This window comes from Euphorbia lathyris, chromosome 6 (genome assembly GCF_963576675.1).
Source record: "Euphorbia lathyris chromosome 6, ddEupLath1.1, whole genome shotgun sequence".
Classification (NCBI taxonomy): Eukaryota; Viridiplantae; Streptophyta; class Magnoliopsida; order Malpighiales; family Euphorbiaceae; genus Euphorbia; species Euphorbia lathyris.
The window spans coordinates 70,306,207-70,323,095 of NC_088915.1; the positions used below are offsets into that span (position 1 = coordinate 70,306,207).

Genomic DNA, 16,889 nt, shown 5'->3' on the forward strand with positions numbered 1-16,889 from the left:
GGATCGTATTGGCACACAAATGGTGGTTCGGGTACAAGATGCCAGAAATTTAGCCCTCAAGGCTGAGTCTCAACTAACCGGGAGATCCAAGAGATCCGCCACTACTGAGTATACGCCTGGAGGAAGAGATAACGTGAAATCTTATGACAAAGGCAAGCAGGTGGCGAGTGCCAGTGGGGCCAAGGTCAACAGCGTGGGAAGGGGATCTATCGGAGATACTAGGCCGTACAAGGAAGCACCTATACCACCTAAGAGCAACAATCCGTATACGAGGCCAGCGCCTTTTAAATGCTTTTGGTGCAATGAGCCAGGCCATAGATCCAACGAATGTCCTAGGTGGAAGAGCGCCAACATGGTGGAAAGGTATGAAGATGACTATGACGAAGGGGATGAAGTATTTTGTGAACCCTTGGGAGAAGATGATGATGAGGCGGATGAAGAGAGATACGCCATTCATGTGGTACGGCGTTTGTTAGTCTCCAGCCGGATAAAGGGAGATCAGAGGCACAGACTATTCAGGACCCGTTGTCTCGTGAAAGGTGGGCGATGCAATGTGATAATAGATAGTGGGAGCCAAGAGAACATTGTAAGCAGCAGCGCCGTTCAGAAATTCGGGTTGTTGGCGGAGGCGCATCCCGACCCCTATAGGGTGGGGTGGATCAAAAACGTGGGTGAACTTAGGGTGACCCAGAGATGCAGGGTACCTATTGTGATTGGTGATTATAGTGATGAAGTCTGTTGTGATGTGGTCGATATGGATGCCTGCCACCTATTGTTGGGCCGACCCTGGCAGTTTGATAACGATGCCATCCACGCAGGAAGAGAGAACACTTACAGATTTGTGAAGAATGGGGTGAAGTTCGTCCTTACGCCAATGATGAGAGAGCCAAAGGCCGACGAGAAGTCTACCTTGGTAGTCTTTCCTACACACAAATCATTTGTCAGCGAATGCGAAGAGAGCCAGATGGTGTATGTGGTAATGGTTAAGGCGAATCATGAATCCGCCCAGAGGGGAGAAAGGGAGATGCCAACTGAGGTGACCCGCCTACTTGGCGAATATCAAGATCTGTTCCCTGAGGAATTGCCAAGTGGGTTACCACCTTTGAGGGACATCCAACATCATATCGATCTTGTGCCCGGGGCTAGTTTACCAAGCCTCCCCCATTATCGAATGAGTCCAAAGGAAAATGACATCATGAGGCAGAAGGTGGAAGAGCTCATTGAGATGGGATACGTTAGGGAAAGTATGAGTCCATGCGCCGTCCCAGCCCTACTTACGCCCAAGAAGGATGGATCTTGGCGGATGTGTGTGGACAGCAGGGCTATTAACAAGATCACTATCAAGTATAAATTCCCTATTCCAAGGTTGGATGATATGCTAGACCAACTTGGCGGATCCCGAGTTTTCTCTAAGATTGATCTCAGAAGTGGTTATCATCAGATACGAATTCGATTTGGGGATGAGTGGAAGACGGCTTTCAAGACCAGAGATGGATTGTATGAGTGGTTAGTAATGCCATTCGGGATGACTAATGCCCCCAGTACATTCATGAGGCTGGTGAATCAAGTGCTTCGCCCAGTGATTGGGAAATTTGTAGTTGTGTATTTTGATGACATCCTGATTCATAGTGAGACCTTGGTGGAACATGTGGAGCATTTACAGATAGTGTTTGACTTGTTAAGGAAACACCAGTTATACGCCAACACTAAGAAGTGTGACTTCGTCATGGAGAGCCTGGTTTTCCTTGGGTTCGTGATTAGTGGTGATGGGGTCAAAGTTGATGGGGAGAAGGTAAGAGCCATCCGAGAATGGCCCACTCCGAGGAATGTGGGGGATATCAGAAGTTTTCATGGACTAGCAACATTTTATTGCAGATTCATCAAGAACTTCAGTGCCATAGTGGCCCCGTTGACAGAATGTTTGAAGAAGGGAAGGGGGTTCGAGTGGGCGGATGCCCAAGAGAAGAGCTTCGCCCTGATCAAGGAAAAGCTGAGTACAGCGCCAGTGCTGGCGTATCCCAATTTTGATAAACTGTTCGAAGTTGAGTGTGATGCCAATGGAGTTGGGATTGGTGGTGTCTTGATGCAAGAAAAGAGGCCCATTTCCTATTTCAGTGAGAAGCTCTGTGAAGCACGGCAAAAGTGGGCAACGTATGATCAAGAATTTTATGCTGTAGTAAGGGCGTTGAAAGTGTGGGAGCATTACTTGGTGGGAAAAGAATTCATCCTCTACACTAACCATCAAGCTCTCAAGTACCTGGGAAGTCAGAAGCAACTTCGAAGCTCCATGCATGCCCGGTGGTCTGCCTTCATAGATAAGTTCCCCTATAAGCTTATCCATAAGGCTGGAAAACAGAACAAGGTGGCGGACGCCTTGAGTAGAAGGGTATCACTAATCAAGACAGTAAACCTGGAGACCGATTGTTTTGAACACATCCGAGGAGAATACTTGGCGGATCCTGATTTTGGCAGTATCTGGGAAAAGTGTCAGCACCAGCATGGGGATGGGGCGTATCACCTGATGGATGAGTATCTCATGAGGGGCAACCAACTTTGCTTACCCTGCACTTCCATCCGCGAGAAGGTTATTCGTGATCTACATGGCGGATCCCTTGGAGGACATTTTGGGCGAGACAAGACATTTGAAGCAGTGAGTTCTCGTTATTTCTGGCCTAAGATGAGAAGAGATGTTGCCTACTTAGTAGAACGATGCTATATTTGCCAGACCGCCAAGGGACGCACTACAAATGCTGGCTTGCAACTACCTTTGCATGTACCAGAGACCATATGGGAGGATCTGTCCATGGACTTTGTCCTAGGGTTGCCCAGAACTCAGAGAGGCATGGATTCCATATTTGTTGTGGTTGATCGGTTCTCAAAGATGGCCCACTTCATACCTTGTCGTAAAACTAATGATGCCTCAGCGACTGCTAAGCTATTCTTCAGAGAGATTGTCAGGATACATGGCGTACCTAAGAGCATTGTTTCGGATCATGATACGAAGTTCCTCAGTCACTTCTAGCGAACGTTGTGGGCTTTGTTTGATACGTCTCTGAAGTTTAGTACCACCGCCCATCCTCAAAAAGACGGACAGACCGAGGTGGTCAATAGAATTTTGGGAAACTTACTGCGCAGCAAGTGTAAGGATAAGCCCAGGATGTGGGATGTGGTTTTAGCCCAAGCTGAGTTCGCCTACAACGGCTCTGTACATTCGGGAACCGGGAGATCCCCATTTGAGGTGGCATACACGAAGACCCCGAACCACGTCCTTGATATAGCCATCTTCCTAAAGGAAACGTGACTGCCAACTAGCTGGCCAAGGATTATGTGCAGATGCACCAAGAGGTGAGAGAGACTCTTGAAGAGAGGAATCAGACATTAAAGGCTAAGGCGGATGAGCACCGCAGGGACCTACAGTTTGAGGTTGGGGATGAGGTTATGGTCTATTTGGGCAAAGAGAGACTCGCCAATGCCACAAGCAGCAAGCTTCGGCCTAGGAAATACGGGCCATACAAGGTCACCAAGAAGGTCAATGCCAATGCCTATCATATAGCATTGCCGAATTGGCTTGGTAAAATCTCACCAGCGTTCAACATCCGTGACCTTAGCCCGTGGAAGCCAGATGGTCCTTTGGAGTTCAACACAAACAAATCAGTGTCGAACTCTTTTAAAGAAGGAGAGAATGATACGGACATCCTAACTGGGATCGCTGATCACACGCGCTCTGGCGGATCCTCAGACATCAGACCTACGGAGGTTGTACCTAGGAGGGCGGATCCCCAGGACATACGAGAGGGGCGGATCTAGGAGTACACAAGGAGGCGAATCAACATCTTCGCCTCGGCGGATCTCGGTTTACTTCCTCCCGAAGTAATTCACCAACAACCCTAACAATCCGTACCTGTACCATTGTATTGATTGTCGGGGTGTATCACCTATTTTACCCTTTACGGATAGCCTTGTTGAAACCCTAATAAGGGGTAGTCCCTGTCTTTTACTATCATTAGGAGGATGTATTTAAACCCTCATTTTTGTAAGGATGAACTAACCTTTATCAATCAAAAATCATTCTCTTTGAGAACCTAAGGTTTATACCTTGTTTATTGGGATTCACTCTTTCTAGTTTAGCTAGAGAAGAACCTCTTTGTTGGTTTACGATTAAAAACTTCATTTATCTCCTTCAATCTGTATCAGAGTTGTTTATTTCAATTGTGATCAATTAGAAAAGCTACGGTGCATAAATTAGTTGGTGTCTATGTTGCATGGATATGGAACCGAAATGGACATGGGAACATGATACATTATTTCTACAACATAATCTTTATAAAATATCCTACAAACCAAAATAGACGCTGAATGCAGAAACGCTACAAGGAGTTGATGTTGATGAGATAACATTAGTAAAGAAAATATGCATTCCTGAGAACATAATAATCTCTTAATTCTATGATGTAGCAACAAATTAAAAATCTTCTAAAGGAAGTCTGCTATCTCATATGGCCTTCTCTAACACTCAGAAGTAGCAACAAGTTTCAGCATCCCAAATCAGACTTATTTTCCATAATAAACCCTATAAATAGAGTTAATGAAGTGTGATTAGGTCAATCAATTTCATTGATAAAAAAAACAAGTTTTAGCAATGGTTTTCTAGCATTTTCATATTTAATTAGGTGTTCTTTGTTCTTAAGTTAATTTCAGAATTAATTAGGGTCTGGTTAATTAAATTAGGTCCGTATTTCACATAGAAATGTTAATTTTAACTGGATTAGTTGGGTGTTTTTTCTTCTCTTTTTCTTGTTCGTGGATCTCTACCACCAACCACGACATATCATCTACTGTCTTTTTTCATCAAAGTCTATTTCATATTCTTTTTATACTTCATTTCCTATATATATTATTTTGACAGTAACATTGAGATTGTCTGAAAGCGTTTTAAATGACACCCTAAATTCATTGATAATATCACCAGTTGACATTATTGACTAATAAAAATACATTTTTGGAATGCGGATTCAGATTAGAGGATGAACCCTATAATAAGAACAGTGTAACTGTGCCATGGGTTTATAACCATTTTATTGCATTCATTTGTATCCATTTTTGCAACTTTTTATTATGTTCATTTTATTCCATGGACCAACTTCTTATTTTTTTCATTTAGTCCCTAGACAACACTCTTATTTTATTCATTTTAAAAAAAAGTTCCTGATTTTGAACTTTTTATTTCTTTCAGTTTAGTCCTTAAATAAACTTTTCAGTTTAGTCATTGACCCATTTTACATCAACATCTATTATATACTTGTCTTAATTATTTTTAATTTTCTAAATATTAATTTTAGTTTCTTTTTGGGCCCCATTTAATTTGTGTATTTATTTTATTTATACTCTTTGTGTATGCGATGATTAAACAATGTAGCATCTTAAAGGCATAGTAAAAATAGGTGTTTTATTTCTAAAATGCTAAATGACACAATAGTGTGCATATAATTTGACATAAACTTAAAAAGCTTTAATATTGCACAAAATTGTACGTTGGAGTGTTAAACAGTGGCGGATGTAGGGGGATCAAAGATGGCATTTGTCCTCCCCCCCTTTTCATTTAAAAAAAAAAATTAGTCCAAAAAGAAGAGTTAAGGTGCAAAAATACCCCTAACGTGTTGGGCCTGGAGCAATTTTATCTCTATCGTCTAAAATGATGCAATTTTATCCCTAATGTTGGAAGTCAAAAGCAGTTTTACCCCTAACATTGATAAATTGGGTCAATTTGAGAAATAACATCAAACTGTCTTCTTGGTCATGAATCTTGTCATCTACACTTCACACATGCGTTATTTTATCAGTAACAAATCACAAACATATGTTGGGATGTGAAAGAAAAAATATTAAAAATATATTGTCTTTTGTACGAATTAGACAAAAAATTCAAAAAATTCACCGAATTTATAAATATTAATCTGCAATTTTATTATTAAATTACAAAAACATTATATTCTTTTTTTAAAACAAATTGATATGCAATTGGTGCAAAATAAAGAAAAAAATGATTGTATGTTATAATAGTGTGTGAAATTGATCCAATTTATCAACGTTAGGGATAAAATTGCTCTTGGCTACAAACATTAGGGGTAAAATTGCACTATTTTAGATGTTAGGGGTAAAATTGCTCCTGACCCAAAACGTTAAGGATATTTTTGCTCTTGGCTACAAACATGAGTCTAAAAACATTTTACATAGAGTTCCCTCCCCCCCCCCCCCCCCCCCAACCCAAAAAAAAATACTGGATCCGCCACTGGTGTTAAATAAGAAGTTGGTGGACTTGTCGGGTATTTTGAAGTACTTGATATTTCCTTTCCGTGAGATATTGACCTTCGCCAAACATACCTAATTTTTCAAATCCATACAGATTTTTTTTGGAACAATCTAACTCGTCTAATTTATTTTGCTCACTTGAAGTCTACTAGTTCCCCTAAAATCCATTTTTAATATTTTGGTATTTTATTTAGAGTTTATAACCATTTTATTGCATTCATTAATTAATACCCATTTTTGCAACTTTTTATTATGCGCATTTTAGTCGTTGGACGAACTTTTAATTTTGTTCATTTAGTTCGTAGACAAATATTTTATTTTACTCATTTTTAGTCCTTAACTTGAAATTTTATTCATCTTTATCCCTTTTGTCAGTTAAATTTTCACAGAATTGAATGTTCTTAGAAGAAAGTTGAATACTTAAGATCAAATTGATTTTCTGAGTTCAAAACTAAAAACTTCATTAATAGTGATTCAACTAATTTGTTAAAAATTTATGAAAAGCGTTTTTCTTCTTCGTATTTTTTTCCTCAAAAAGAAGGGATAATATAAAATTATATCACGAAGTAGATGTTGGGGCCAAACAAACAAACATATGTTATGAATCTTGTCATCTACATTTCACATGTGCGTCATTTTATCAGTAACAAATCACAAACATATGTTGGGATGTGAAAAAAATAAAAAAACATATGGTCTTTTGTACGAATTAGACAAAAAAAAAATTCAAAAAGTTTCACCAATTTTATAAATATTAATCTCAAATTTTATTATTAAATTACAAAAAACATGAAATCATTTTTTAGAACGAATTGATATGCAATTGGTGCAAAATAAAGAACAAAAATATTTGTGTTTTATAATAGTATCTGAAACTGACCCAAATTATCAACATTATTGGTAAAATTGCTCTTGGCTACAAAGGTTAGGTATAAAATTGCACTGTTTTAAACAGGGTAAATAATTATAAGGTCTCTATATTTTTACCTAATATTTAATCTCCATGTTCTTACCTAAATAAATTTTAGGGAAAATTACACAGAAATTCAAATTTGAAAAACTATTTACAATTATGTGAAATCATAATTTTGGATTATGTCAAATTAGTAAAATCAGTATTTTTAATATACTTTAAGGATTGGAATTTATAAATTAAAAGTATAAAATATATTTTCTAGGGTTTATGATTTATGAATTGGAATCTAAATTATTTAAATTATAGTGTAAAATCATAATATATAGAGAATAATGACATATTAAGAATTAAGTTTGGTGATATGATTTAATTGTAATTTTGTACTTAATTATGATATTCATGTATTTGACCCTAAATTTTAAAATATCAAAATCACCCTTTACTTTTGTTTTAATAATAAACATCTATGTTATATTTTTTCTCTTTTTTCCTACCTATCACAATCTTCCCAATATAAAGTAATTGATATATAAATTTTTATATAATTAAAGAACTTTAATTTAGTAACATAAAATTTATTGAATGAATGAAAAATATTTCAAAATTATCAAAGTAGGAGCAAAACTATAATTGTAAAAAGTAATTTTTTTACATCTCTAATAAATTTTCCGAATTAAGAAAAAATATATGATTTTTCCTAGAGCTCATGGGTTCGAATCACATGGGGTGGGGTGGGTTGAGGGTTTTCCTTTGTTTTTAATGTAATTTTCCTTTGTTTAATGTAAGTGCATAGCACATAACTTTTTTAAAAAAATTATATTAAAAAAATAATTACAATTTTAAAAAATAAATAATATATTTTTTCAAGTATATTAAATGTATTTGTAGTTCAAAAACTTTATTAAAACTATTTAGATTAAATTTGAAATTAGAATATAATTTTTTTAAGTATATAACTAGAGACAAATTTTGGACTTTCATTTACATAAATAAATAGAAATATTAAAGAATTGATTAAAATAAAACTTAAGAATCTTATATATGATGGATTTATTAATGTGCTAAGAAAAAAAAAATAAGCACCTTATAATTGTTTACTAAAAATATTAGGGACATTTTTGCTCCTTGCACCTTTCTTTTTTTTATATATTAAATTTGTAGATTCCTTCAAGTTTGTTTTTATGCTGGTGCCTTACTTTCCTTCTGCAAATCACGCACATCATGTGATCCAGCTCTTGCCAGGTTCAGTAGGTGTCATATGATCGAGGCTCTTTCTGCACGTCATCCCTCCAAACTTCTCTATTTAATGTTCGTCTGGCTCTGTGTTCAAAGAGAGAGAGAGAGAGGTGTAAGAATGGCTGCTTCGGAGGCGAGGAAGAAAGGTAACCATTGTAAACTTCTAGCTTGAAATTATTAAGAAATGAGAAGAATTCTGAATAGATGGATTGTTTAAGAAATGAACAGATCTAGAATAGTTTTTGCGAGCTGGGATGGTTGAGAAGGGAAAACAACTTTCATATGCATCTGATCTGATTCATATGATGATTTTAATTTTCTTTTTGCAGGAAAAACGGTGGTCAAGAAAATGGAAGAAAATTCATGTCCACATATGAGTGCTTCAGCCGATCTTCTGGGAACTCATATCAAATCAAATGAAAAAAAGGATTGCAGAATGTTGTCGGCGAAAACTCCCTTCTCAGGCTCAGGACAAAATAAGAGTTCAAGTAAGCTGATTTGTAGAATAACTAATCCCTTATTGCTTGTTAAATATGCATTATTTAAGGAAAAAAACATGAAGTTTTTGTATTGGTTCCTTTTAATTTATTGTTTTCGGCTTTCAATCGAATTATTTGTTGATGATCAATGCCTTTTGTTTAGTTTCAGATTAGCATTACAGTCTTGTTTAGTTTCGGATTAGTAACATTTATGATCAATGCCTTTTGTTTAGTTTGATTAAAATTTGTATATCAAGCCTTGCAAACTCTTGATATTCAACATTGATGGTTATTTGACCCTTAAATTTAACTGATAAAAAAAAGTGATATCCTTGTTGTGGAATAAGAAGCCTTCGATCTTAATACATGTAATATATGCTTTTGCTAGGTGCATGTCAATGGGTTGGCCGATATACCTTTCATTGCTATGCTATAAACAACATAGCCTTTGGTGATCCCAGCAATAGACGATGTTGTTGATATGTACCTGTTCATGTGGATGATGTCAATAAAGGGAGATGATGCTTCCTAACCACAACAGCCTCATGTTTACAGGAACGATCAGGGTACAGAAGACCCAACCACAATTGCACAATGCTGGGCAGTTTGAATTAGAAGAAGGATATGCAGGAGGGTAAGTATCAATTTAGGCACTACAAAATAGCACAAATATAGGTTTAAGTTTAAAAAATATACCAATTTAAGCCTCGATAACGGAATGTTTCTCTCTCCATGTAAAATTGACACATTCCGTTATGGAGACGTAAATTGGTACTTTTTTAAACCTTAACCCTATATTGGTGCTACTTTGTACCTGGAGCCTAAATTCATACTTTACCAGAAAGACGATAAACCTATTTTGGTAACTAATCCCTGGTATCATAAAACCAAACTTAGAAACCCTTCAAAACCTGCAAACACAAGTTTTTTCGAATTCTAATGCTGATAAAGAATGTATTGAAGACAAAAAAAGAAAAGGAAATAAAATCCATAGTGCAAGTAAATGTGACGTACCGTTTCTTCAAACAAGTTTTGTATAGTAGCAATGAGGCTGCCATCCGAACGCCATTCATTTTCATCTTCTGTAGTTTGTAGTGTTGGTCCCTTGTTTAGTTGCAAGTATAGTTCCAAGGGGGGGGGGGGGGGTTAGGAACTATTTAAACTTTTTGCAATTTAGGCAGACTTCTTTTTTTTTCTAAAAAACAGTTTGAACAGCGGCGCTGAGTAATCAGTAAGGTACTGGCTTAGTCAACAGGTGACTAGGTCAGTTTCTTAGCTTAAGTCAGGAGATAGCACTTAGAGTCTATTCCTGAGCTCAGACGTTCAACACGCACAACTCAACTTGACCTCTTTACTTGGTCAGTTTTGATTATTTAAAGCAAGCAATATAAATAAGGAGTTAAGGTAAGAAATACTTCACTCAGCAGATTTATCCAGGTTCGGCTTCTTCTAAGCCTACGTCCTGTCCCCGGAACACGTTCCGAGATTTCAAATACTCTACTGAGCTCTTTAAAGGTAGAGCCTCAAACCTTTTACAATATCAGCAATTAAGTATGACAAGAGTACCTTCCTCTATACTTCTACTCAATCCTAATCTCTCCGCTGAGTACTTAAAACCGAGTACTCAGCCTCTCCTTTCTATCTCTAGAAATGATAAGTGTTTTGTCCTAATACAAAGATGTGCTAAGACACTTTAGACGATTTACAATCACTCTAGACTTTTACACAGATATGAGAAATGTAGTGTAAGAATTTTTGCTTTGCTTCTTGCTTGCAGAACTTGTAGAGATTTGGTCAGCGTAATGGCTTGATCAAGTTCTGTGTGTTGTGAAGCTTGTGATGGCACTATTTATAGAGATGTCTGGGCGTCGGTCATTTCGAATTTCGAAATAACCGTTGGAGGGAAACGGCTATGTGTCGTTGTCATCCTGACTTGCTCAGAGCTGTCGGCCAATCACAATCGTGTATCTTCTGTCCTCGGTCAGCTCAGCAGATGGTCTCTCCTTTTATGGTAAAGTCAACTGGACAGTATACTGTGTCGTCTGAACTTTGCCAAAAGAGGAAACACTTTGTCTGGAAGTTTTCCTTTGCCAGCTGCTATCTTGTACGCTTTGTCGAGATGACTCAGCATCTTCATTGTGAAGTTGTTCCCGAAGGTCTTCTAGATCCTTCTGTTTGCTGAGTTGCGTTTTTGTTCAAAAACGGCAACGTCTTGACATACGCGGGCCGAGTGTACTGAGTTGTTTAATTTGGGCCTTGGCTTCCGTATTGGGCTTGGGCCTTTCGATTCTTATGTCTTATAGTATTTTAACTCAACATTGAACAAACACATTAGTAGAATTAAATCAAAGCATTTAAACTTAGTGTGTTTAGAATATGTATATATATTATACTTAACCAATTTTGTCAAATCAAAATTATGTGGAAAGGTATTTCAACAAACTCCCCCATTTTGATGTTGGCAAAACTATTCAGCAAGGAACTCAGTATGAGCTCCCCCATGATAGTTGACCTAATATACTTTAGCAAACTCCCCCGTAAGGGTTGAGCTACTGACTTAGTTTTACTTAAAAACATTTAAGGATTTAAATGAGTAAGTCTAAGGTCAGTTTTTAGGTATAGGTCAGCTATATCACATATTCTATTTACTCAGTGTTAAGCGGAAGTTTTAAACATATAGAGCGCGCTGAGTAATTTGTTGTTCAATGAGTTCTTATCAGAATGTTTCATAAGTACATAGGTTAATGTCAAACATGTTATCAGCATATCATTTAGTCAATAAATATTATATAAATGAAGATACATAATAACTCAGTACTTAATAGCATATATCATAACTCAGTATTGGAATAAGAAAAATAAGTATGATATATATTGAAAGAAGTCAGCAAGTACATAGTAAAAGAAATAAACTAGACAAATAGATTACATTGATATGGCCTAAGTATGCTAGCCTATCTATTTCTTCTTCTTGCCCTGTGACTGACTTCGCTCGTACTGACGTCGCTCATGCTGAGCTCTGGCAGCTTGCGCTTTCTCCCCCATTTTGTCAACTTCAGGGAGCTTGAACGCATCGGTTAAGACAGCACGAGACAGTTCTTGTGAAAGCTCTTTTAGTTTGTCAACACTTTCATTTACGCCATCAAAGATGGCAACTCCATCAGCTGATACTTCGACTGGTATGCGAAGATCAGCAGCACTGAGCATATTTACACTGAAAGCTTGAGCTTTTGCTTGCTAGATGAGAGCTTCAGAGAGGCCAGCAAAGACTTGGTGGAAAGTTTTCAAGAGAGCTGAGTCATAATGATGACGCTGGATATTATTATGACAGATGTGATTGAAGGATTGCTGTGCGAGAGACAGCAACTCATTCTGCTTCAAAGCGTCAGTATCCATCTCTTGCTTGTTGAGGTTAAGTAGCCTGATGGCCTCACCGATTTGCTCGACTGAGCACTGACTATAGGACACCATTTGCTCATTTGTCTTAAGTTGCTCAGTATGAAGCTGAGCAAAAAGCATCTTGAGTTCTGAGGAAGTGGCGTAGTCAGTGTTCACAGCAGACAACTTCTGAACTTGCTGATGGAGAGAGTTCAGATGTTGAATTGTTGACAGCTGTATCTCTGCCAACTTGGCAAGTGAATCCTGCTTTGCTTGCTGGGCTTGGAATGACAAGACGACATTCAGTAGATCCTTGAGTCCTTTAACTTCGTTGATAAGTAGAGTGACCTGGGAGAGCTGAGTTGTCTCAGGAATTGAAGATCCAGCAGCAGGCGAAGCGGAATGTTGAAGATCATGGATGAGTGCTTGCACTGAGTCAATGAGATTTTTGCCGGACTCAGTGGCATCCCGATGTACATCAGTATGACCAGAAGAAAGTGGAGTGAAAGGAGTACCCTGGTCAGTGACTGGATGAGTTGGCTCAGGTAGTATTTGAGTTGTTTGGTTTCCAGGGAGAAACCGAGTGCTGTTTTCGCCCATGGTAGGGATCAGCTCAAGGTTGTTAGACCTTTTAAAGTGAGCTTTTAAGCTCTGATACCACTTGTTGGTCCCTTGTTTAGTTGCAAGTATAGTTCCAAGGGGGGGTTAGGAACTATTTAAACTTTTTACAATTTAGGCAGACTTCTTTTTTTTTCTAAAAAAAGAGTTTGAACAGCGGCGCTGAGTAATCAGTAAGGTACTGGCTTAGTCAACAGGTGACTAGGTCAGTTTCTTAGCTTAAGTCAGGAGATAACACTTAGAGTCTATTCCTGAGCTCAGACGTTCAACGCGCACAACTCAACTTGACCTCTTTACTTGGTCAGTTTTGATTATTTAAAGCAAGCAATATAAATAAGGAGTTAAGGTAAGAAATACTTCACTCAGCAGATTTATCCAGGTTCGGCTTCTTCTAAGCCTACGTCCTGTCCCCGGAACACGTTCCGAGATTTCAAATACTCTACTGAGCTCTTTAAAGGTAGAGCCTCAAACCTTTTACAATACCAGCAATTGAGTATGACAAGAGTATCTTCCTCTATACTTCTACTCAATCCTAATCTCTCCGCTGAGTACTTAAAACGAGTACTCAGCCTCTCCTTTCTATCTCTAGAAATGATAAGTGTTTTGTCCTAATACAAAGATGTGCTAAGACACTTTAGACGATTTACAATCACTCTAGACTTTTACACAGATATGAGAAATGTAGTGTAAGAATTTTTGCTTTGCTTCTTGCTTGCAGAACTTGTAGAGATTTGGTCAGCGTAATGGCTTGATCAAGTTCTGTGTGTTGTGAAGCTTGTGATGGCACTATTTATAGAGATGTCTGGGCGTCGGTCATTTCGAATTTCGAAATAACCGTTGGAGGGAAACGGCTATGTGTCGTTGTCATCCTGACTTGCTCAGAGCTGTCGGCCAATCACAATCGTGTATCTTCTGTCCTCGGTCAGCTCAGCAGATGGTCTCTCCTTTTATGATAAAGTCAACTGGATAGTATACTGTGTCGTCTGAACTTTGCCAAAAGAGGAAACACTTTGTCTGGAAGTTTTCCTTTGCCAGATGCTGTCTTGTACGCTTTGTCGAGATGACTTAGCATCTTCATTGTGAAGTTGTTCCCGAAGGTCTTCTAGATCCTTCCATTTGCTGAGTTGCATTTTTGTTCAAAAACGGCAACGTCTTGACATACGCGGGCCGAGTGTACTGAGTTGTTTGATTTGGGCCTTGGCTTCCGTATTGGGCTTGGGCCTTTCGATTCTTATGTCTTATAGTATTTTAACTCAACATTGAACAAACACATTAGTAGAATTAAATCAAAGCATTTAAACTTAGTGTGTTTAGAATATGTATATATATTATACTTAACCAATTTTGTCAAATCAAAATTATGTGGAAAGGTGTTTCAACATGTAGGCTCTCTAAAATTTGGAGCCGATAATTCTCCTTGAACAAAAATGATGAAGTGGAGCGGGCCTTGCACTATTTGGAGAAAGCGGACCCGAAACTGAGATTTTGAAGATAAAACGGGTTGTTAGAATTTAGCGATTTCGGACCCTAATTTTGTTGGATTCGTCCCATTGAATAAAATATTGTGAGCAACTTTAATTAGTCAAGTTAAAATTAGAATGAATAAAATTAGTACAAAAGTTCGGAATATAAAATTTGTACGGATAGGCTCCTAACAGTGTCACGAGTCTAACTGAACCTTCAGTCAGAATTAAAGATATCAGTTTAGTGTGACAGTTTATAATTTCGGCGACGAACATAAATAGTCTAATAGAAATGTTTGGTTTAAAATTTAATTCTATATAATAATTAAGTGACGTTAATTTATCGATTTAAAATAAGTTATAAAATTAGAAGGAGTAATACCGATATTTGTCAATTAGGCCGGTATAAAGTTAAATATAAAATTGGTACGTGAATACATGAATTTGAATATAAAATAAGTTCAAATAGACTTATGATAATAAACGAGTCTAACGGTACGTATATTCGGTCTAAAATAGCTATTCGAGTGAATGATAACAATAAGTTTGGGTAAATTTCATCCATGGTGTACAACTTTTACCCTAAATCACAGTTTGGTCTACAACCTTCATTTTGTCTCATTAATATATACGAACTTAGGGGTGACCTCCCACTGTGGTGTACAACAGGTAAAAATGACCGGTCAACGCCGGTCAACGCGACACATCATCAATTTTTATTATATCTACTCACTAAAGTGGGACCTACTACTTATATAATTACTACTTGTATAATTACTAACTTACCCTTAAATATTTTACTATCAATTAAAAAATTTCAATTTTCCATCCTACTCTTTCTCTGCTCAAACTCTCTCTCTCTCTTTTTTCACATTTTCTCTCTCCTATTTTTTCCTTCATTCTCTCTCTACGCTAGTGAAGCTGAAAACGACAATAGTGAACCATATTAAATCAAACTCATCAAATACAATTTTTCCATAAAAAAACCTCAAATGGGCATGATTGAAGATGATATCAGTGCCTTTCTCCACCACTGCTGCCTATCTATCACTAGTAGAAGCAGCTGAGGACCACAAAAGAAACAGAATCGATAAGGTAAGTAGTTTCCATTCTGCCATCTAGAAAAAGAAAAAGAAAAAATGCAGGTGAATTGTTTGTTAAAATGTGTGAATGAGAATTCATTCAAAATCAAAATTGAATCCTCTTCACTTTAGCGTCTATGATTTCATTTCTCTTTAATCTCTCTACAACAATCAATGGCACCAAAGGCAGCGGAGAAGAAGCCGGCAGAGAAGAAACCGGTGGAGGATAAGAAGGCCGAGAAGGCACTGGTAGAAAAGAAGCCGAGAGCAGAGAAGAAATTACCAAAGGAAGGCGCATCCGCCGATAAGAAGAAGAAGCGATCAAAGAATAGCGTCGAGACCTACAAGATCTACATCTTTAAGGTGTTGAAAGAAGTTCATCCTGATATCAGAATCTCCAGCAAGGCCATGGGGATTATGAATAGTTTCATCAACGACATCTTCGAGAAGCTTGCTCAGGCGTCATCTCGCCTCGCTAGATATAATAAGAAGCCGACAATTACTTCTCGGGAGATCCAGACCGCTGTCAGACTTGTTCTGCCGGGAGAATTGGCCAAGCACGCCGTCTCCGAGGGTACAAAAGTTGTTACGAAATTCACAAGCTCTTAGAGTTTTTCTCTTGTTTATTGTTGGTTTGTGATATCAATTGGTGTTTGCTTATGTAAAGATTTGGGAAGTTATGTTCGATTTAGGGTTCTTTAGATGATTGTCCAGAATTGGTACTTTTTGCAGTTAGATGTATTCTTTTTTATAATGTTAATTTAACCTTCATTTATTGGACAAAAAATTGAGGGGTATTTTAGTAAATGCATATATGGTGGGTCCCACTTTAGTGAATGGATATAATAAAAATTGATGATGTGGCGAGTTGACCGGCGTTGACCGGTTATTTTTACCTGCTATACACCACAGTGGGAGGTCACCCTTAAGTTCATATATATTAGTGAGACAAAATGAAGGTTGTACACCAAACTGTGATTTAGGGTAAAGGTTGTACACCACGGATGAAATTTACCCCAATAAGTTTCTGTTTTAAATGATTTACGTGGTTTTGAATATATTTTATTAAATCGTTTAAGATATATTGTTTAAAATATATATATACTTTTGATTTTGATTATTTGATGAATAATTATTTATTATCGTGGTATTTTGGAATTTTGGTCGAGAAAATGAATTTGATGATCGTATACGAATTGTTTTTGGATTGAGAAAGTTATTGCGGTTGTTATTATTTTGAATGATTTTCACGAGTTGTGATAGTTTGAAAGCTAAATAAAATGTTTTGTCTATCTAGGATTGCCCGGGGTAGGGTTAGTAGTTGTAAGACCATACCTAAGGGCGGTATGGCCAGAGTGCACGGCTGGTAGTCCTAACGTTAGGCAATGCGAGATATGAACGAGATATC

The 16,889-nt window shown here is 37.4% G+C and overlaps 1 protein-coding gene across 1 annotated transcript; it reads left to right on the forward strand.

Annotated features, from left to right (window-relative positions):
* The first annotated feature begins 15,607 nt into the window (after positions 1–15,607).
* LOC136231915 (histone H2B-like) lies at positions 15,608–16,090 on the forward strand. Its single transcript, XM_066020941.1, has one exon. It carries the CDS (start codon positions 15,656–15,658, stop codon positions 16,088–16,090), a length of 435 nt encoding a protein of 144 aa, XP_065877013.1. The 5' UTR covers positions 15,608–15,655.
* The last annotated feature ends 799 nt before the right edge of the window (positions 16,091–16,889 follow it).